General features: G+C 48.8%; 5 protein-coding genes, 1 non-coding gene and 1 pseudogene across 6 annotated transcripts; 5 read left to right on the plus strand and 2 right to left on the minus strand.

Moving 5' to 3' along the window:
• The first annotated feature begins 71 nt into the window (after nucleotides 1-71).
• On the plus strand, nucleotides 72-3012 carry LOC112890051 (annotated as a pseudogene).
• On the plus strand, nucleotides 1546-1620 carry LOC112891228. The gene has a single exon (XR_003228456.1). It is a non-coding gene; the product is annotated as a small nucleolar RNA snoR60 (small nucleolar RNA).
• Nucleotides 3013-3239: 227 nt separating the features above from the next.
• Nucleotides 3240-4175, plus strand: LOC112889952. Its single transcript, XM_025956759.1, has one exon. It carries the CDS (start codon nucleotides 3423-3425, stop codon nucleotides 4002-4004), a length of 582 nt encoding a protein of 193 aa, XP_025812544.1. The 5' UTR covers nucleotides 3240-3422; the 3' UTR covers nucleotides 4005-4175.
• Nucleotides 4176-5894: 1719 nt separating this feature from the next.
• Nucleotides 5895-7910, minus strand: LOC112889957 (pentatricopeptide repeat-containing protein At4g14820-like). The gene has a single exon (XM_025956763.1). It carries the CDS (start codon nucleotides 7855-7857, stop codon nucleotides 6478-6480), a length of 1380 nt encoding a protein of 459 aa, XP_025812548.1. The 5' UTR covers nucleotides 7858-7910; the 3' UTR covers nucleotides 5895-6477.
• Nucleotides 7911-8139: 229 nt separating this feature from the next.
• LOC112891139 (subtilisin-like protease SBT2.6) lies at nucleotides 8140-14193 on the minus strand. The gene is made up of 11 exons (XM_025958071.1): nucleotides 13886-14193; nucleotides 13098-13307; nucleotides 12569-12713; nucleotides 12076-12470; nucleotides 11729-11824; nucleotides 11491-11563; nucleotides 10768-11053; nucleotides 10075-10400; nucleotides 9345-9612; nucleotides 8898-9179; nucleotides 8140-8816 (listed from the first exon to the last, which is right to left on the minus strand). Exons 2-11 carry the CDS (start codon nucleotides 13271-13273, stop codon nucleotides 8404-8406), a joined length of 2460 nt encoding a protein of 819 aa, XP_025813856.1. The 5' UTR covers nucleotides 13274-13307; nucleotides 13886-14193; the 3' UTR covers nucleotides 8140-8403.
• Nucleotides 14194-16722: 2529 nt separating this feature from the next.
• Nucleotides 16723-18115, plus strand: LOC112889076 (protein ALP1-like). Its single transcript, XM_025955559.1, has 2 exons — nucleotides 16723-16970; nucleotides 17053-18115. The coding sequence occupies exons 1-2, from the start codon at nucleotides 16723-16725 to the stop codon at nucleotides 18113-18115; spliced, it is 1311 nt and encodes a 436-aa protein (XP_025811344.1).
• A 135-nt stretch (nucleotides 18116-18250) lies between these two features.
• On the plus strand, nucleotides 18251-19394 carry LOC112890160 (uncharacterized protein At3g52155, chloroplastic-like). The gene is made up of 3 exons (XM_025957034.1): nucleotides 18251-18932; nucleotides 19072-19189; nucleotides 19296-19394. The coding sequence occupies exons 1-3, from the start codon at nucleotides 18712-18714 to the stop codon at nucleotides 19350-19352; spliced, it is 396 nt and encodes a 131-aa protein (XP_025812819.1). The 5' UTR covers nucleotides 18251-18711; the 3' UTR covers nucleotides 19353-19394.
• The last annotated feature ends 3165 nt before the right edge of the window (nucleotides 19395-22559 follow it).

Here is a 22559-nt window from a genome sequence, read left to right on the forward strand (position 1 = left end):
GGACCGAAACACAAGGCCCATGAGCGCATTTGTGGCCCAAAGCGGTATGGAATGAAACTTGCGCATGTGTAATTTTTGTTCGGCGTGCTTGTTTATTTATTTATAGAGCTAAAACCCTAAACCCGCATAAAAAAAGGGTAAAAGAAAAAAAATTCTAAACCCTCCACCTCAGTGGCGGCGGCGGTACGAGGTGATCGTCGACGAATCACCAGTCACCACCATGAGGCCACCACTACGAGGCAAGCTAGCAACCGAAACCATGGTGTCAAACGTCATACATGCTGCAAATTCGAGTATGTAATAACGTCATACGCCTTACCGCTCAATTCCTCGATCTGTCTGACTTGATGTTTCCCTTACCGTAAGACGACGCGGCGGGAGGGTAGGAGGAAGAGGCGACGGCGGAGGCCGCGGCTTCGGGGGAGGCGGAGGCAATGGCGGAGACCGCGGCGGCCGGAGGGGAGGGGGTAGGGACGGCCCGGGGAGAGCGGACACCAGGGGTAGGAGGCCTGGAGGCAGGACGCCGGTCGGCAGCCGTAAAGTCGGCGGCATGAAGGGCGGGAGCAAGGTGGTGGTGGAGCCGCACAGGCATAGCGGCGTTTTCATCTCCAGGGCCAAGGAGGACGCGCTCTGCACCAGGAACATGTGCCCCGCCGAGTCCGTCTACGGCGAGAAGCGCGTCTCCGTCCAGGTCCTTGCCGATGCTTCATCTCTCTCTCTCTCTCTCTCTCTCTCTCTCTCTCTCTCTGTTTCACAATTTGTTGTGCAATTTGGGTGGAAACTAAGGTGGTTTATCTATCAGTCGCCAATGTTATTTTAGATCCATGGATATATGTCAAATTTGAAGGTTTATTTCAGCAACTATATGGCACCAGCTGCTCGTGTATGATCATCTCTTGTTGTTTGGTTGTTTCGGCATTGCAGAAAGAGGACTCGACAAAGGTCGAGTACAGGGTGTGGAACCCCTTCCGATCCAAGCTGGCTGCTGCTGTGCTTGGCGGCGTTGACAAACATCTGGATTGTACGCCTGTTTACTTAGTCTGAATCTGAACACGCATTAGCTATCTTGCCCTTTCAGTAAATGAAAAAAAGTCTTCTCTGTTGCTTTCATAATTTATGATATGTTTGCAAAAATTTAGGCTCCTGGCCAACGGGTGCTCTACCTTGGTGCCATCAGGAACAACCGTGTCTCATGTCTCTGATATTGTTGGACCGGTGAGAGATTGTGCTGTCACCTGTTTCATGTGTTGATCAGTTTCTTGGTTTACTGTTTTCTGAATGACTTTTGTCACATTTGCAGGAAGGGTTGGTCTATGCTGTTGAGCTCTCTCACAGGAGTGGAAGGGACCTTGTCAATATGGCCAAGAAGAGGACCAATGTGATCCCCATTATTGAGGATGCCAGGCACCCGGCAAGGTACCGGATGTTGGTCGGCATGGTTGATGTTATCTTCTCTGATGTCGCACAGCCGGACCAGGTATGCAGCCATCTCACACGGGTACTTTTGTGCTCGGCTTGATGTCTTTTCGTGGTGATATTGGGACTCAGCAGATGATGAGCATACTCGGATTCCCCTTCAGGACATCACAATGGATGATACAAATTCGAGTTTCTGATGCGCTTATGGCCAAATGCTGATCGTTAACCCTTCTTTTTCTTTTTGCCATTTGTATTTTATCATCATATTGGACGGGATGCAACCTTTTAATTCCTACTCCAATGTTCACTAAAAAGTTGTTTTCTTAAACGAAACTAAAAGGTTGTGTTGTATCTGGATGTTTATGTGCCCCACGTTTTTCTTTGCAGCCTTCAATTTGGAAGGTTAATTTGTACATGGTGGATGGCAATTATTTTTACCATATTACTTTTTTATATAGTTATATAGACTTAAAAGATATATTTTTCAGTTTTATTTGGTCTGCATCAGTCCGTTTTATATTTTTGTTTGCTTCTTTGTGGGGGGATGCATCACATTTGGCACTTTTACGGCCTTGACTTCCTTTGTTTGACAATTTTGTACATAGAAATATCTACAGGGTTAGACCTTTTTGGTTCCTTTGATTTTCCCAATTTAATTTGATATGTACCTGGTACTGCAAGTCACTTGCCAATGCTTAGATCACAACTTCGAGTGCAATTTTGGACCATATTTGTCTTGTTGGTGTTGTACTGCTGGTACTATTGCATGCCTTAATTGTAAGTCTGCGCCCCATCCCCCATCACACGAATTCTGCCCTGATAATGCCTATCTGTTTTTCCTTTTTTTTCCCACTGATGCTGATTGTCCAGCTTGAGCTTTAATTGGCCCGTATTGTGTACAGTGCCATGATGCCCCGTGTAAGGACGATGTGGATGGGACTTATGATCAGGTTTTCTAAACTTTCCATTTGACGCCCTTTCCTGCAGGCTAGGATCTTATCCCTCAACGCCTCGTATTTCCTGAAATGCGGCGGTCATTTTGTCATGTCAGTCAAGGTACTGTGCTTGCTTATCTCATGATCAAGGGTTAGAGGAATTTGCCAGCTTGTTTTATCTTCTTCTTTTTCCAAAAAAGAATCGATTCCACCGAAGTAAAAAGGACATTCTGAAGGAGGAAGCAGCAGATGCCGCCTTTGATGATAAAAGCTACTAGCCTGCATTGTTGCTCCGAGCCTCTGATGACGGTGATTCGTTTTAATTTTTCTGTACCCAGGCGAACTGCACCGGCTGCACGCAGCCTGCGGAGGCTGTGTTTGCCAGCGAGGTGGAGAAGCTGAAGTTGGAGCAGGTGACCCTGGAGCCAGGATGCCCAAGGAGCAAAAGCCGTCTTCATAAGCAAGTTTGAATTGAATCACGAGCTTGCAATGCAGTTTACCGGCCGGCGGTAGAAGAAGGCCGGCCGCAGCGAGTCGCCGCCATTGGAGCTGAGCACGTGCTGCTGCTGTGGAGTGTGGTTGGTGCCCTAGTCTGCCGCTGCCGACCGACTTGGCGATGGTTGTCTTTTATCTATCCATCCATGGATAATGATGGGATGAAAGAAATCACTTCATTAAATTTGTATTTATGTGCCAAGAAACATAGTCATAGAGAAAGTGTATTATTTTTTTAGTGCGAAATAAGCTGAAAGTTATCCGGATTTCTTCCCAATCCGCCAAGTCAACCCATCGGATCGATTAACCCGTCTGCCGCACGCCAAGCGATCCCCGACCGTCGAGTCACCCGCCACGACCCCACGCGTCAGCCACACGTGGCGCTGGGCCCCACGGGGCTCGGGCTCGGGCTCGGGCTCCGACTTCAAGTCGTAAACCGCCCGCGAAAGCTCGCAAATAAACTCCCCATCGTCTCCTCCGTCTCCGCCCTGCTCCCAATTCCCCAAGTTTCCGAGCTCCAGAGTCCACCGCAGTAGCATCCCCCTCAGGACCCGCGCAGCAGCAGCTAGCCCGATGGGCTGCGGCTTCTCGTCGCCGGCGTCGGCGTCGCTGCGCCCGTGCGCGGGGGTCCGCGTCATCCACACCAACGGCTACGTCGAGGACTTCCTCGGCCCCGGCGTCGTCACCGTCGCGCACGTCACCGGCTGCTACGGCGACGCCTCCGCCGGCAAGGGCCCCGCCGCCTCCTCCCCGTCCCCGCCGCGCTACGTGCTGTGCTCGTCGGCGCACCTGCTGCAGCCCGGGCGGGGGCCCTTCCGCCCCGACGACCCGCTCCAGCCGGGCACCGTCTACTTCCTGCTCCCGCACTCGGTGTTCCAGTCCGAGTCCTCCGCCGTCGACCTCGCCTGCCTCATGAACCGCCTCACGGCCCTCGCGCGCAAGGGTGGCGCCACCGCCGCGCCCGCGCCCAACCCCGTCGAGGCGCTCTTCACCGCCGCCGCGCCAGCGCCAGCGCCACCGCGGGGGGCCAAGGAGCCCGCCGCGGCGCCGGCGCGGCCCGCGCCCTGGAGGCCCCGCCTCGACCGGATCGATGAGTCCATCGGCCGCGCCTCCATGCGCAGCGTGTCCAGCCGCAGCGCCTGCAGCGAGGCGTGATGCCGTCGCCGTCTTCCTTCCATTATTAGCTTGGTTGTTAGATTTCTCTCTCCCTCGCCCTCTCTTTCTCTCTTGTAATCTAGCACATGTGTACTGCTTTGTGTATGTTTGTAGCATCCAAATCGATTCATCAACGGTACGGTGCAAAAAGAAAAAAAAAATACTCCCACACCAACTTGCTTGCAGTTGCAGTTGCAGATGAGACGGTACGCAGTCAGTTTCGTTCACTCAAATTCGTTTCGGTTTCTGGTGAATTCAGCAAACATGTCTCGAGCAGCTGGGTTTCTTTCTAGGCCAGTGGACGGCGTGGCAGCGGTTTGAACTTGAAGCGGGTGGATTTACACTGACGACTCGGCTGCCGTCTTGCTCCGCCGTCTGACCGCCGGTGAGGCCGCCATCACGCGGGTCTCGCGTTGCGTCTGCGTCGCTTCCGACCTCGCGGCCAAGTGGAGCCCGATCGCGTTGACGTTCGTGCACAGATAGTTATAGATATAGATATACATCTTTCAGATACTTTATCTGCATTTCGTGGTAGCAAGTTGCGACACCATGGAATGGAAAAGAGAAGCAAAACTCCAAACAGCCTGACGGCCTCATCGCCGATTTGTCTGTTCATCATCATCGGTTTCGTTCTCGAACGATCACTCGCACTTGCACAGTGAGTAGACGCCACATGCTCGGGCCACTCTGGTCTCGTACGCCACCCACACTGACCTGCAACTGCAAGTAGCAGTCGTCCGTCCATCCAGGTCGCCCCGTCTCCCTCCCTCTCGAGTACGGCACACACACCACACGGTGTGAGCGTCTCTCGCTCGGTCGCCGGTGCCATCGATGCTGGTTGACTGGCCGCGTGCCCGGAGAACACTGCGCCTCCGGCGACTAACTTTTGATTTGGCCAACGAACCTTTGAATCCTTCAACCCACCACACCACAACTTGTGTGTTAGCGGGTGATGAAACCTTCTTTAATTAGGGCACCACTGCCAATCTTACCAACACTTGAAAACGAGTCCTTATCAAGCCATTTGGACAGTGCTGCATCACTTTTCAGTTTTCCAGGCTCCATCACTTCTTTTTTTTTAACTTTTATTGTCACAAACGCTGCCATGAATCATCAGAGTCGGCAACGGCGCGTGCACCATCTGTCGAGCACTTGGGTGAGATTAGGTCCAAACTCCAAAACCTCCAAGAATCCTTATGCGAAGTTGATGGCCGTTGTTTTCAATGTTTAGATCCTGTCAGACGTTTGGACGCCAAATCCTTTGACTTTGGGGGTTACCAGAGCTGGGCTTGGAACAAACAAACCTCCCAGTCAGAGAGTGGGCACAGATGGTAAAAAGAATATTAGGACCTTTTCAGGTTAAAGACGCAGTATTTTGACTGTTTTTGGTGCTAAGGGTCACCTACTCAACTTATTGGAGAAGCATTTTCAACAAGGTCGTAAAGATTTGAACTGAAAATAATTCTTAATTTGTCTACTAGGAAAATGATCCCCTGTAACCGATATTTGCAGATGAAGTCCGCATATATACAGAAACAATACTGCTCTACTGAATTACTGGTCCTTCCAACGTGAGGTTAATATCAATATGAGCAATCAGTAAGAAATCAAAAGTTCAAAACAACAGGAGAAACCTGGATGGATACCAGGATACTCTCAAAAATGTTTCACATGGCACGTGCCATTGACACATCACTGATAGAAACACTCAACTAGAAGTTTAGAACGGTCACCAAAAACATCTTTTTCACAAAGCAGAATGCACAAACACACAATTTTACTTTTCCGTATATGGAACAAGAAATATCAGCTCTAACTGATAAACATATCAAATGGCATCCTAGCCTTCTTTTTTCTTGAATGTTCACATGACTGTTTCATGTGGTTCGGATCACCAACTCAAATTATGGGGAAAGTGTTTACATCAACAAGGTTGCAGAGATAGGAAATAATACAAATTCTTAACTTGTGTGCTAGAAAAATGAGTCCAAGTAACTAGTATTCCCATCATACAGGAGCGATATCAAACTTCAGGTCCTTCCATAACATCAAACAAGCATCACGTAGGCCACCAAGTACTAACCAACAGTATGATAGACATGGCTACCAAAAAGGGTATCTTTTCTTGTTCACACATCACATGTGCTAACACTTAACTGATTAGAAAGACTTCACTACGATTCTGGAACAATATATCTTGCAAAAAATGCAGGGAATATTATTATAATTTTCTATGAAGCTTAAGACGTTCAATTCTACAGACAGCACTATGTACCTAAAACTTATGCAAAAGAACTGAGACGTGAAACTCAATTGTCTTATCAGATTCTTCAAGACATGCACAAAATACAAACATATGCACATGATGTGCTAGTAAGGCGAACAAATTCGTGATTATGTCAGTGTGTATCTCGAAGTAGTGGCGTTAGAAAAGTTACCGGTGATGTGTACTAGAAGACAAGTTTTCTGCACTTTAGTCACCATTGACTTCGACATAAGACGCCGCAATAGCACCTCTTGGAGTCCCTTTCCTCACTCCCATGTCCAACCTAACATCTACCACACGTCTCCAATCCTCATCTGCAGCATACAAGTTTGACGCCAGTACATAATTCCCCTCGTAGTCGGGCTCCATGCTGATCACATGTTCCATCACCTTCCTTGCTAAGCTGGCATTCCCAAGGTCCCGACAAGCGCCGGCCAAAACACGCCATATTACAGGATCGGGCTTAACGGGCATGGCCAGGGTGAACTCAAATGCCTCGTCCAATGCTCCAGCTTTGCACAGCATGTCCACCATGCTCCCATAGTGCTCCATCCATGGTGTGATTCTGTACTCCTCGACCATGGACTTGAACAGTTGGCGCCCCTCGTTCACTAGGGTGGAGTGACCACATGCATTGATTATGCTCAAGAAGATAACCTCATCAGGCTGGAACCCTTCTCTGAGCATCTGCGCAAACCGAACAAGGGCAGCCACTCCATGGCCATTCATGGCAAGTGCTTGTATTATGGCCGTCCACGAAACCACTGTCCTCAATCCCATGGAGTCAAATATGTCACATGATCTCCTCACCCTCCCCATCTTACCATGCATATGTATAAGTGCATTGGCGACACGTGTGTTCTTCAAGAACCCATTCTCAAGCGCACACTGTTCCACCCAGCCACCCAAACTTGACGTGCGATCCAGCTTTGTGCAGGCTGAGATGACAGCAAGCAGGGTGACCTCATCGACCTTGACACCAGCAATCCTCATCTCCTCGAACACTTCCAGTGCCTCAGTTGGACGCTCATTCTCGGAGCAAGCATTGATCATGGATGTCCAAGAAACATCGCTCCTCATGCCAACCCCAATGCCTGCAAACACCATCCTCGCGTCTGCCAGCAGCCCGCACTTGCCGTACATGTTCACCAACGCATTGAGCACGGGCAAGTCAAGATCGACGATGTTCCTCACAGCGTACCCGTGGATCTCCCTCCCGCGCACCGAGCTCCGCAGCTGTGCGCACGCGGACAGGAGGCTCGTGACCGAGACCCCGTTTGGCCGGGCCCCCGCGTAGCGCGCCATGGCGGACGCAGCGGACAGGGCGTGGCCGGGATGGCCAGAGCGCGCGTAGGCGGACAACAGGGCGTTCCATAGCGGGACGTCCCGGCGTGAGATTTCGTCGAACAGCTGGCGCGCGGCGGCGACGCGGCCGGAGGCGCCGTAGGCTTTGAGCAGGGCCGAGCAAAGGTGGAGGCATGAGGGGAGGACGCCGAGCTTCAGGGCGTGCGCGTGGAGGTGGGCGGCGGAGGCGGCGGAGAGCGCGCGAAGGATGGCCGCGCCGGTGCGCAAGGCAGTGGCGCTCATGGAGCATGGCGGCGTCCGCGGCACGGCGGCTTTAACCCAGGAGCTCGGGTTGAGGTAATTCTTTCTCCGCAGTCCAAAAACTAGGTCCAAGAAGGATTGCGGTTATTCGATATTGGGCCCAAGTTGTGTTTATTCAAATTGAGCCCAAAGCAGGCCGCGTTGGATCCGGACAAGGGCACCCTCGTCCAGAGTTTAAGAAATTCTACACGTTTTATTTTCAATGCTTAGATTTGGAAAAATAATTGTAGAAGCATACTCTCTGAACGATACACAAAATAAATATGAGACTCAAAATTTCCATTCATTAGAATTAGAACAAGGCTGTGGATACACTACAAGAGATCCCCTGGTCATGTCACATAGGCTTAAACACCCACATATATTTTACAACCTGGAGGATATGCATAACAAGTACAGCATTTTGCTAACTCTTATTCTCTACACAAGCTATGAAAAAATTACAGCATTCCTCTGCAGCTCAAGACCTCGGACTTCAGAGGCGCAACTCCGCTCTTCCTACTCTCTACTCTCTAGCGCCTCTTCAATCTATTTGAATCCCATAGCTACCACTGGGATTCTGACGAGGTGACCTCGGTCGCCTTTCATAGTGATCTCGCCGAAACTGTAGGTGCCAGTCACGGACCTTGCTGTCAGTGTTGCCATTATCTCCCTTGATGCTCCTGGGAGCACTGTAAGGGCTGGAGGCGTCACATCCAGCGCAATCTCCGGTGGCATTCTCGTCATGATGGTGTAGGTCTCAGTCTCCTCGGACACGCTTGTGACGGTTCGCTTCACTGTCTCCGTGCCTCGAAGCTGAGAGATGGTGATTGAGGGGATGTTCAGATCATAAGGACGCTGTCCCTTGGAGCTGGAGTTGCACGATGAACCGGCTATGTTTGACACTTCACTATGATTGACGTCTGGGATCGAGCACAAAAATCTGATGTAGTCTTCATGGGCTGCCAGCATGAATAAAGCAAACTTAGACAAGGGATGTGACATTACCATCTGACAGAAAAATTGACAGTAATTGAACTTACTTGCATCTAGAACAAGGCCAGGATCAAGGGCAGCTTTTGGGTTAACCGCACCACTACCACAATCAAATGGTGTGGCCCGCGAAAGTGTCATCATTTCTGATGTCGTATATTGCTGCGCTCTAAGAGGATGGCTCCCTTTGTCCAGTGTATTAGCTGTAGTCATCAAGGCAGATTTTATTGCTGAGGGGCTCCACTTCGGGTTCTTCTGTTTTATCAGTGCCGCAATACCAGCAATATGCGGAGCAGCCATGCTAGTTCCAGAAACCATTGCAAATCCTTCACCTTGAAAATGTTACCATCGTGAGAGTTTTTAGTTAGCTCAAGCACAAACAATTGTCCTCATGAATTACTGATCCACAAGAAATACACAAGGACGTCATAACTTGTAAGTGCTGCATTCAAATGCTGAGAGTTGAGAGGGGGAAATAATATACAGACAATGCTTACCAGCATAGTTTGATTCATCTGTTCCATTAGGTGCCCATGCAGCCCATATAAGATTGCCAGGAGCAAGTATGTCTGGCTTAAGAACATCAGCATCTTGAAAGCTAAAATCTTTTACATCGGGTCCTCGAGAAGAGAACAGCGCAACCTGGGGAGCTGAATTGTATAACGTTGGTGCCAAACCATCTGCAATACCCGCTGTTGCTTTAAAGCCTGTAGCCCTTCCAGCCCAATCTCTTACGGTGGAAGAGTTGTAGTAGTCTATAAGATCCTACAAAACCAAGATTGATGTCATTTAAGTATTTAACTAGAGGAACAACAATAAATAACAGAGCAACTTGGGGTACACTATAGATGAAGGTCAACAAGAGTCACCAACAAAGAGGATATGAAAAGCAAAAGAGGTCACACTAACAGTACTAATAGTAAATAGTTAGCATAGGTCATGGTTTGGGCACGTGGATTGCATCTAACTATATTAGAAATTTAATATAACAGCCAAACACGCATAGGTACTTCACCTAGTACCACCACCTTTTTTCCATGTCATCCCACAATAGCAGCAGTCATATACAATTCATCCCACTACTCGAAAAGTTGTATCTCCTGTGAATCGTGTTTCCAGCCCAAATTCAATGTTTTTTTAGTGTATATTTATAGATGTATTTCATGTTTGCAGTCACATTTTTTAGCAGCATTCATATACAATAAGGCTCTATCAGAAGTATAATACCGTTGTTTTGCTGACATCTGTGATGAGAATTCCAGGGATGCTGACTGGTACAGGATCAAATTTTGTTCCTGGGTAACTATTCTCCACAGCAACAATAAAGCCAGCCGCACCAAGACTCTTGGCAGTCTGAGATACTTTCTTTATTGAAGCTGTCCCGGAAATGTAATTGAATGAATAGCCGCACAAAAGAATCTTTCCTTGCACTTTCCTCTTATTCAAGAGTTCTGGTCTCTGACAGTCTAATGCACTATACTTGGTTGCAGATGAACCCAGCAGAGCATCTGCCGCAGAAATCAAGGTGAATGACTTATTCCCATGTGTTGCAGCTGTATTCAGATGTGCAAATTGTCAGAATACCAGGACCATAAGCAGGAACTTCAAAATTAATTGTCAGAATAGCAGGACCACTTAAACATCTCATATCACCTCAAATTACAATGAAATGGCATCTGCCGATAGCCCAATACAAGATGAGAAGTACAAATATACAAAAAACATAGAAATATAGAATGTCATCACAATGAGATAAAAGAATGTTTAGGGGTGAAAAATGAAGTGGGTGTTCTAGATTCGCTTGTTCTAATTCATTTTGCACAATTTCTACAATGGGCCGTATCCATGGTCTGAACATTGAACATTTGTACTGATAATAACTGCATGCATTTGCTGAAAATACACACCAAAAAAACTTACGTGATACTCCAAGTCCAGAAAGGAGTTTCCCATTTCCCAGTGTTAAATGATTTTTGTATCTACGGTCATCAACCCCAGCAGCAACAGTGGTTATCCATGGGCTGAAGGACACCAGTGTTTTTGGAAATGGTCCTCCATTTCCAGCAGCTTGGGCAACAAACACCCCAGCTTTAACAGCAGAGAGAAGAGCTGCATCAAAAGGGTTCAAAAACGTAGTCCGCGTAGCTGTTGGTGGGCTATTTGGTCCAACTGAAAGGTTGAGAATGTCAACACCATCCTGAACAGCCTGCAAATAGCCATCCATGCATTAGCGCCCACATATTGAAGGCATGCAATAATGACGCGTGTTCTTGTTTATCTAGCCTGTCTTCATCTATTCAGTGCAAAACATGGTTTATGAAAAAGAGAACATAAATAATTGCTTAAGTCAGCGCTATCAAATATTTGTTTCTATATCTAGCAAGAAAATGAAACTTATATTCTACTTCATACTTGTCAATGTGTAACATTTGTTATTTGGAAACTGGAAGCTACATCAACAACCAACTTATTCAATTGTTTAAACGACCATGCCTTTTCTACCATTTTTTTTCTATTAAATCAACTTGATGGAAATACTGCCAAGCACTTTTATGAAACATCATTTTATAAACCATATCTTTAACATATTGCAGAATCCAGTAAAAGATTGCACACAAAGAAGTTCAGGATCACATATCATACCTGATCGATAGCAGCCACAACATCAGCTACATAACCACCAAAGAGTCTGTAAAGAACCTTGTAGACAGCTATCCTAACAGGCACAATATCAAAGAGGTTAGTCATTGGCAAGTAAACAACAGATAAATGGCTTTCTCAAGGTAACTAATCATAATCATACTGATACAAAGTGCTTCTATACTATTTCTAAATAAAACTGCATGTAACTTCAGAAAATGCTGAAGAAATCAAAGCTCACCTAGCACGTGGAGCCATGCCACTTGCCTTGCCAAATTCGTGACCATGCATTCGCACCGGAATCCCATTGTTTCCAGCAGCAATTGCAGCCGTGTGACTGTGGAAGGAAAATACCATACATGTATCAGATAAGTACTGTCATTTTCCAGAAAGATTAAAAGGAGCAGGCAGGGTAACACTTTTCAAGAAAGATATGCTCCAAGCTGGTAGGTTTCCCCTGCAGGCCAAGCATCATAATATGAACAGTGCATTTCTGAGGTTACAAGCAAAAAATTGCAAATTTTACATATGCTGCTCCAAACCAGAGCAACACATACAAGAGCTAAGAGAAAATCATCAGGGGATCACCTTCCATGACCATCACCATCTAATGGAGATGCAAATTCAATATCAGGATTAAACGCTCCAGCAGCAATCGCAGCTTTCGCAAAATGCTGGGCCCCAACTATCTTCCCATTACAGAAGCTTCTACGTGTTACTGGATCCATCTCACATTTCCCTTTATAACGAGGAACGGGTCCATAAGGATCAGTTTTGTGAGAAGAGAAGCTCGGATGTTGTGGATAAATTCCAGAATCCACAAATCCAATCACAACATCTTCACCAGCTCTATCAAATCCACCTCCTGTTGGCCATACCCCTGTCGGCAATCCAAGGAACTGCGGAGTGTGTGTAGTCAATTTCTGTATCTTCATGTCTCTCTCAACATGCTTAACTCCTTGGGCTTTCCTCAAGAACTCAGCCTAGGACAGGGAAATAATATGTTAAAACAAGATAACAACCAGGAAGATGAAGAGAGAAAAGGATATGTGCCTCTCAGCCGAATTGGGATGTCAGATACCTGCAGAGATGACATGTGAACTGCGAAGCCATTGACAATATGATGGTAACTATAAAGCTTCTCGTAAGTCCCTTCTACAAAAAGTGAGTCTAGGAGATTGTCATGGTGCCTTTGAAGGTGAAGCGAGTATGATGTGACAGCCTCACTGCAAATCAGCAAATTTGGAGTGAAGACAAAACTATTATGTTTGCACCATAAGCACAAGAAAACTGCAATACAAAACTTAATCAGGAAATTTCAAGTTTGATAACAAGGAGCTTACAGGTAAATAACAACGGGTGAGCGCCTATCTTTTAAGGTTTTCTGATGTTCAATTAGTGTATTATTCAGTTAGCAATTTAGTATGAGCACAGACACATGAGTGGTGCGGAAAAGTGTAGCCATTTCCAGGAATAACTTTGATACGGAGCTAACTGACACAATATCAAGCTCAAACCACAACGGAGCTTCAGAAATGAAATTCAACGATAACCAGTCATATGTACAGACTTTCAGAGACGTAGTGAAAAGCATCAGCAAGAGTTCTTACCTGGTAACATCCATCTCCTCATCCAAATCCACAGCAGTTGCTGGAAACCCTTCAACACCGCCTTGGTAGCTGACAACTGGATCCCCCTCCATGGTAACAATGTACACATCATGTGTTCCAAGGACAGCTTGTTGCACAAAGACAAGAAGCAAACAAGCAAGCTTGATCCTCATCATCTTCGACAGTGTCCAGGAGGCGGCACAGCAGAACCTTCCAAAGATAGGAAGTGAGAAACTATCAGGTCACACACACTCAACACGGACAAAAAACATTCGCGGTCAAAAACTTCGCAGGCCCAGTATTAGTCCAACGGTGAAGTACAGTGGCTACACGCCAACACTGACTGCTGCCGTGGTAAACGTAAATCGCACACCGTCAAGGTGGCATGGCACCGCTGCCCACTGGTCCCGCGCGTACCACACGGTGCCAGAGCTTGCCCACCTCACAGGGCTCCCATGGAGCGCGCATTTATGGAAGGATCGGAAGCTCTTAAATTGGGGTGCCCCGTGGTATTAAATGGCTCAAGTCACACTAGTAGCAAGTTAGTAATATAAACGGCTACCTTGGATGCATCATTTCTGAGCTCTCCCTCTTGAGAGCAAATTGGTTTTAGATGAACTGAGACATTTTTGTCATTTTTTTTTGGGGGGGGGGGCGAAGAGAGGAAATATTTCGATTGGAATGCATCCCAAGGAGGTAAGAACAAAACGGAATATTTTTCGCCCCCGAGAACGGAACAGACACAACGCTTGAAACAAATCAAACCAAGCAAACCTAGGATTACTCACTCTGCCACAGAAGAACTGTCTCCTCCGCTTCCAGGTGGATCTCCTGCCGACCACACTGGACACCGAGGGAGGAGCAGCGGCGCGGTGGTGGCGCTCCGGCGGACGGGATCACTCACTCCGCCTCGATCGCGCTACCGAATGGCGGCGGCGGCGGCGGCATGCCCGGGCGAGGCGGCACCGGCTAGTGCTCGTGGGTCGCGCGGGGTTAGGGTTTGGGGAGCGGCGGGAGTGGGCAGCGAGTGGCCGCGCGGCAGTGGGGAGTGGAGTGGAGGAGGGAGGGAGGCAAAGCTGCGTGCTTGCTGGCTAATGGTGCGTCGCCTTTTGGCTGCCTCCCGTGTTTGTCTTTAATGGAGGGAGAGGCAACAGCCAAGGCAAGCATCTCGAGTACTTTTTCTTTCTTTTTTTTTCACTCCTCCCGCTCTCGCCACGTCGCCGTCCACGTAGACCGGTAGAGCGGGGCCGGCGGTGTACGACGCGGTCTTTTTATCGATGCTGACGCGTCCTCCTCCGTCCATGCGGGGCGTGGGCATCGGGCGGGGGAGACCAGCAGCTGCACGCTGCGTGCACCAGGTTCTCGTTGGTTTCTCACGGGTGGACCCACAAGTCGGTGGGTGTTGGTCCATGGACCCGGGGCTTGTTAGCAGGGGGTCTCCGCTGCAGGTGAGGTCGGGGTGCTCTCCTCGTGTGCGCGCGTGACTGACCAAGACCAAGTGACCATGACCAGCCGCGGCCGCTGTCCCCCCCGCGCCGTGCGCCTGGTCCAAGCCTTCCAACGGACACGGGCCCCAGATGTCAGTGACCCACAACCATGCACCGCGCCCACCGACCGGACCATGGGAGCTGACCCCACGGAGCGGCGCCTCGGTGCTGGCGCGCCGATCGAGCACTGCCTGCCCCTCCTGGCTCGGAACAAGTGTCGGTCGGCGACGGCGCCGCGCCCGGGCCTCCGTGGAGCCGGTCCACCGGACGCCGCCGGCGTGGCAAGACACATGCGCCGCCGACGGCCGACGAGGCTCCCGACGCTGACCACGGCGGCACGAGGGTTCTTCGAGTTTTGAGTTGAGGCTATCTCCAGCGATATCCCCTAAATCTCATCCTCTATATCCATCCTCCATATCAACTTCGTTCTCTATACCAAATTTAACTCCAACAACATCCTCTATTCCCATCCTCTATACCCCACAATCTCAATTTTTTTCTTTATTTTCCTCCAACTGCCCTTTCCCACCCGCCCGTCCTCCCGCGCCCCTCTGCCGCCTCCGCCCCGTCCGCCCCTTCCGCCCCTGCCCCGCCGCCCCTTCCCCTCCGTCCCGCCGGCCTACGCCCCGGCCCCGCCGCCCCTTCCCCTTCCCCTCCGCCCCGCCGGCCTTCCCCTTCCCCTCCGCCCCGCCGGCCTACGCCCCGGCCCCGCCCCGCCCTCCGCTCCGCCCCGCCGCGCCCTCCCCTCCGCTCCGCCCCGCCCCGCCCTGCCCCGCCCTCCGCTCCGCCCCGCCCTCCCCTCCGCCCCGCCGGCCTTCCCCTTCCCCTCCGCCCCGCCGGCCTACGCCCCGGCCCCGCCCCGCCCGCCGCTCCGCCCCGCCGCGCCCTCCCCTCCGCCCCGCCCCGCCCCGCCCTCTGCCGCCTGCGCCCCTCCGCCCGAGCCCCTCCGCCCTCTGCCGCGTGCGCCCTGCGCCCCTCCGGCCGCGGCCCCTCCGCCCGCCGCCCCTCCCCCGGCGCCCCTCCGCCCGCCGGCCCTCCCGCGCCCCGCCGCCCGTCCCGCGCGCGGCCGCCCGTCCCGCGCCCCGCCGCCGCCCGTCCCGCCCGCCGCCCCTCCCCCGGCGCCCCTCCGCCCGCCGGCCCTACCGCCCCCGCCGACCGTCCCGCGCGCGGCCGCCCCTCCCGCGCCTCGCCGCCGTCCCGCGCGCCGCCGCCCTCCCGCGCCCCGCCCGTCCCGCGCGCCGCCGTCCCGCGCCCCGCCCGTGACTTGCGCCTCTCTTTCCATCCTCCTCGCCATCTGGCTTATCTCCAGTTCTCCACTACCCACACTCTGACCTCGTCATCTTTCAATTTTTTTCTGATTGTTCCTCCGTTCCATCACGAGGTATTTTCTTCCGCCCTATTGTTATTGAAATTGGAGTGTCCAAAGTTACAATTTTGGCCGGTGCTCTAGTTGGTTTTACCAGAAATTTGCACGGAGATGTAAAATTAAAAACCAAGATTGGTGGTACTGGATGCGATCTTGTAAAATTTGAAATGGATTAGCATGATTCTTCTTTGCTTAATAGTTTGGGTATATCTCACCTTAGATTCTCTGTGTGTTGTTTCTAGACACTTTCATATATGTTTGTGGCAACTATTAAATGTTTTTAGAACAATTTCTGGGAACTGTTGGGTGGGAAGCATTTTTTCTCTGAATAATTTTTGGCAAGATCCCAAAACTATCTTTTAGGACTATATTCATATTGTTTAGGTATTCTTGAAGATGCTCTAAGCGTACGGCTAGCTGCTTGGGAGATACGAAAAGTAGTAGGTAGGTTCTAAGATGTACTATTACCTTTGTTTGCGATAGAACCCAAGCCGTGCGTTGTTACTATTAATCACAGACTTAATAAGTTAATGTATTCCCTGATCAACTGCGATAGTTCAGACATCGTATTATTTTTTAATTAAGGTTATAAACCGGCATCTATATCCAACTGGTGGATACATACATCCTAAAGTTACAAAAGTTCTTAGACAGCGTTTTCTTGATGTGAATTCTGTTTTTGGACAGCTAAACACAAATAGATCAGTTCTTATTACTTAAATATTGCAGCATTGCATTATTTTCAAGTCAGCTCTGCCGCCCCTCCCGCACTATGGACTTCGACGAGTGGTTACAGCACACGGAGATGGAGCGAGAAGCACATCAGCGAGAAATGGAGATGGAGCTAGACGATCTGGAGGACTTCACCCTCATGACGATGTGCATGTCGGGTCCCCATTTGCCTCGCGAAAGGGTGCCTCGCCAAATCGTACCTCGTGATCACCATGATGGTTTCCGTCGGATATGGGCAGACTACTTCGCTCCCCAGCCGGTGTATGGGGACCGGCTGTTTCGAGAACGGTCCGTCGCATGCATGTGTTACATAATGTTGTCTGCGTTTTCATGGCGAGTGGACTAATACTTGTTGTCTTTGACTCCGCAGCTTCCGTATGCGACGGCATGTGTTCCTTCGGATTGTCGACGCGGTGCAGAGGGTGGATCCTTATTTCATCCAGCGTCCGGACTGCACAGGCCTTATGGGAATATCTGCCTTGCAGAAGTGCATCGCCCCCATTCGCATCCTGGCTTACGGATTACCAGCCAATGCGGTCGATGAGTATGTGCGTATCGGTCCCTCGACAGCTCAAGAGGCCTTGAAGCATTTCTGTCGAGCAGTCATCGATGCATTTGGTGGATACTATCTGCGAGCGCCAACTGAAGAGGATGTCCGCCGCCTCGTCGAGGAAGGTGAACAACGGGGATTCCCGGGAATGCTTGGCAGCATAGACTGCATGCATTGGACGTGGCGTAATTGCCCATCATCGTGGAAGGGCATGTTCACCGGCCGTGGGAAATCACCTTCTATGATTCTAGAGGCTGTGGCGTCCAGGAACCTATGGATTTGGCACGCTTACTTTGGAATGCCAGGTAGCTGCAACGACATCAACGTTCTTCACAGATCGAGTCTCTTTGACCGCTTCATGCAGGGGACCTCGACGCCGGTGAACTTCACAGTCAATGGGCATTCATACAATATGGGATATTACCTGGCAGATGGAATCTACCCAGACTGGCCCGCATTTGTGAAGACCGTCCGTCATCCGATGGAGATGAAGACTCGCCTCTTCGCCGCAAAACAGGAGGGTGCTCGCAAGGATGTTGAGAGAGCATTTGGTGTGCTTCAGGCCCGGTGGGCAGTGATTCGTGGGCCGGCCTATCCATGGGACAGGGACGACGTGCGGGATATGATGACCGCATGCATAATTATGCATAACATGATCATCGAGGACGAGGGTGACAGCGCAACGAACACCAGCTTTGAAAATCCCGGGCAGCATGTCGACCTATCAACGGGGAACTTGGTGGACCGACATGCATTTGTTCAAGCACATCACCGGCTACGAGATCGTGATGTCCATTTTCGCCTGCAGTCAGACCTAATTGTGCATAATTGGAACCTACATGGGTCGATGGTTACCAGTGCGACCGATGTGCCACATGTGTGACCGGCAATTTCATGAGCTAAGCAGGTATGTACAACTGGACTTTAATTTTACAATTATGACTGTTTCATGGAATATATCAAGCTTGATTTCATACGGGATGTAATTTCATGCTTTAGTGGTTTCATTATTCTCTCTCCTTTCTTCCCCAAGGGATGGGGTAGATCCTGCACTTTCTTACATATAGATTTGGTGTTCATATGTTTGAATATGTAAGCGTCATCAAATGAATTGTTGCACTTCAGTTTCCTTTTGGCACCAACATGTTTAAGCAGAATGAACTGCAAGACTGTTCTATTACACATATCATCTTGTTTTTCTGCTCATGTGTTATTTCTTTCATGGAGCCAGGCTCATATACTGTTGCTCATGAGATTTATTATACTATTTCCTTTTTTGTGTTAATCTGTTTTAACAGAATGAATATGTAGAGACTTTTCAATTCCTCCATTTCACTGTTGTCTTGTTTTTTTTGATGAATTCTTTCTCAGAGCCAAACATTATTTGCACATTCTAACCTGTTTGTTTAGTGTCTTTGGAAAATAAAGATGATCAAATAGTCATATAATTTGATTAACTAATATGCATAGTAATAGAATATGTTATTCATGTTATTGTTGATAAATCTCTTTCTACACAGTGATGCAATGCGCACAAAGGAAACTCTTAAGATCCTGCAAGAACATGTTCAGGGATTGTCTCAAGCAGTGGTACACTTCATCCCAAGTTTCTACTCAATTTCAGCGATGGATGGCCAAACTGCAGAGCATTTACAAAAGGCAATCTGTGAATATTCGAGCGACGAGATATTAACCGTCATGTGAGTCGCCTGCAAGTTTTTGTTCATTATCATTTGTTCTTGATTTATGCTTCAAGTTTCTATCATATTCACTTTAAGGCCTGTGCTTGATACCTCATTGCTAGACATATCATGACACTTCTTTAGGATAATTACTCAGGTGCATGGGTCATAATAAAGGATGGGAGGAAGCAGCCTCTATGTTTTCTGGTGATTCAGTTGTTCTTGAGACATGTAATGCGGCGCTGCTAGAAGCTGCAGGGAAATCATGGGTTGAGGTTAGTTTAGATTTGTTGCAAAGTAGTCTTCTTTTCGCCCTTTCTCCTCCATAGTTTTTGTTTAATTCAGCTGATTTACTAAATTCCTACACGACATGGTATGCAGGCTTTTTCTCTGGCTGGTCTTGGGGGATGGAAGCTTCATGGAATTGTAAAGCCATGAATTGTTGTAACTAAAAGTGAGATGTAATTTTTGTAGCTTAATTCTGATTTTGCCCCGTGGCCTGTATGTAGCTCTTTTCTTACATTTCACTGAAGGTATTAACGTGGATAGATAGATGAGATTAATGCATTTTTCCACGGTCCATGGGCTCTGTCAGTGTCACTTCTTCAAAAGATGATCAAGAAAACATATGTGGATATGGTGCTGTTGCATATGTATGAACCTGTCGCTCCCAACAAGTGTGACTCCTTAAGCCTAAACATTGGGAACCACCTGCCGGTAAGATGGGTTATGATGAATGTAGATGCAGCATTGTTTAAGAAAACTAATCGAATGGGATTGGGTATTGTGATCACAAACCATAGAGGGGAGTTTCTAGCTGCTTGCAGGCAGGGCATTGATAAGATCACAAATCCTGAATTAGCGGAGGCTGTTGCTTTTGGGCGAGCAATTCTCTTCGCTTCTAGGCTCCCATATAAGCAGGTCGTAATGGCGACGGATTCTCTCTCTTTGATTAAGAAGCTCCGATCACAAGCCACTGATCGCTCCTATACGGGAATCATCACTCAGGATATCAAGAAAGCGGCGAGTGCTTCTACTGTTGTTTTCTCTTTTATTCATCTAAACAAATGATGTAATGAGGTAGTTCATGTACTTACTAGATCTGCCGATCAGCTCTCTAAATCTGTATGGTTCCATGTAGCACCAGAGTTTCTCAGTCTTCCCTCTGTGATGATCAATTTAATCAATGAAATGGTAACCTTTACTCTCAATAAAAGGAGAACCGGAGATGCCAGCGGTGGGTACACTGAATGTGTCACTAGCAACCCGTCAGATATGGCCGATCATGCCTACGCCGGTGCGCTTTACCCCATAACAGTCATCGTTACTGGAGGGACAAGCCTGCTCCAGGTTGGGCATCGTATTAAGTTAACAGTACAGTTAACAATGTGCAGAGAGCAATATTTTCCATCAATCTAAATGGAGTCCAACACACAGTTCATTTAAACAATAATTTTGGCAGTTCTTACAACACGCAGCACTAAAAGTTCTCAAACATGTAACAATATGTCTCGCTGCTCATACAACACGCAGCACATAAAGTTCTCAAACATGTAACGATAGTTCGAAGATAAGGAATACACGCAATGTTCCGCAATCGTACACAAAGTTCTCAAATAATACAGACAACATCAGCTGGTAAGGGCGATACCAGTCAGGGAGGAGGCAACGAGTACTTCGCAAGGATCTGCTCCTGCTGTCGCTTGTAGAACAATCGTAGCGCTGGCGAGCACCTGTCGAGATCTATACTAAGAATACGTTCTTCTTCCGCGCGTTCTTCCTTGGCGGCCCGACTCTGCTCCATCTCCAGCCGACGATCCTCATGCGCCAGACGACGTTCCTCCTGCGCCAGACGACGTTCCTCCAGCTCCCTTTCCACAGCCATCTTCTTCTCCTGCAGCTCCCTGTCCGTAGTGATCTTCTTCTCCTGCAGCACACACATCGTGGCGTGGTGGGTGGCCATCTCAGCCTGACCCTCCTTTATTATTGACAGCTTGTTGCCCCACATATCATTCATTTGTGAAATGTATTCCGACGAGGACGACGATGTGGCGGCCTTTTTGCTCGCTGCTTTAGTGGTATCCCTCCCAGCCGGCCTCTTGCTCCCGCTGGAGGACGGGGGATCAGACTCGGCAGCACCGGCCACTCCGTTGGCACCGCCAGCTGCTGCATCGGCGGAGTCGTCGCCGAGCACATGTACCTTGGAGTGAGCCCCAATGCACGCCTCCCACTTTGGCTCATCCTTCAACAACTTCCAGGAGTGCATCTGGGTGAAAGGCTTCTGCAATGCCGCAGCATACCGAGCCATTGCCTCCGTCGTCTGAACAAGATCAGCATAGACAAAAAAGAGGTGTATCAATTGTATAATTTGGATATCTGTATATAAGTTAAATCCAGGCCTAGGACGGTCCATCTGTGAAACGTACAGAAGTTGAGAAGCAGGTCAAGTACCTTGTCCGCGTCCGACATGCCGCTGGGATTCAAACGCAGAACGCAACTGTAGAACTCGGAAAACTTGGTGCAGCACTCTTTGATGTAGTCCCAACGAGTCGTGAGCGACTTCTGCGATCTCTCCGGGTAAACCCCTCGAGATGAGTTGTACCCTTTCATGATCCGTAACCAAAACCCTTCTTTCCGCTGCCCGGTGTTGACAACCGGGTCAGTACTTATGTTTAGCCACCACTTTGTCAGGTTCACGTCTTCTTCGGGATTGAAATTTGGAAGCTTAACCTTCTGACCACTTTTCCCAGCATCGGGGTCCCCCCCTCGGACCCTCGGACCTTCACTCACCTGCTGCATTGGGGGTCCTGCTGGAGGCGGCATGGTTGGTGGAGCAGGGTAAAAATAAGGGGGTACTGGTGCCGGCATTCCGTATGGGTGGAAGGATCCCATCCAATGCTGCCGAGAGGCAGCATTGGCAGCAGCTTCAACCTCCTCTATCTCGTCATTGTTGCTGCATCCTTGCATGGCGTAATTGGTCACGCGGTCCATGACCCTACAAATCACAAACCACAAAAACTTGTGTCACTTACAGTACAAACGATATTTATGATTAATGTTCAGTTGAAATAGCCTATTTAAATACATTGTTCTGCTTAATCATTACAATATAAGTGTATGACCCATAGCCATATGATGTGCATACTGAATTCTCGTTTTTGCAAAAATTTCCTAAAGGTAAGTGGTGCAAACAATATACTGAAGGGTAGCACATTTGACATGATGCACTCTGAAATTAATGAAATAAAGAAGAGGGGGAAAAATATGCAAAGAAAAGGCAACAGGACAGCGGCTAAGGCAATATCCAACACTGTCACACTCTAATCTGCCTGTTGGTACAGCTGCATCAACTATCCATAATGCAGTATTATTGGTTATCTAAAAAGGTACCTATTGCGAACCATATTATTGTCCATCTAGAACAATATTATTGCATGATCCCTACCTACCTTTTCAGGCTGAATACATAAAAAAGACAGCAAAACTAAAAGATACAACAAGCTCAACACAAGTATTGTTAAAAGAGTGCCTAGATACAACTGCAAAAATTGCTAATGCATTATAAAGAATCAGCTTAACCATTACGTAAAAAATGCTACTACATAATAGTAAAATTGCTTAGCTGAAAGCGAAAGGAATGCAAGA

This window comes from Panicum hallii, chromosome 4 (genome assembly GCF_002211085.1).
Source record: "Panicum hallii strain FIL2 chromosome 4, PHallii_v3.1, whole genome shotgun sequence".
Classification (NCBI taxonomy): domain Eukaryota; kingdom Viridiplantae; phylum Streptophyta; class Magnoliopsida; order Poales; family Poaceae; genus Panicum; species Panicum hallii.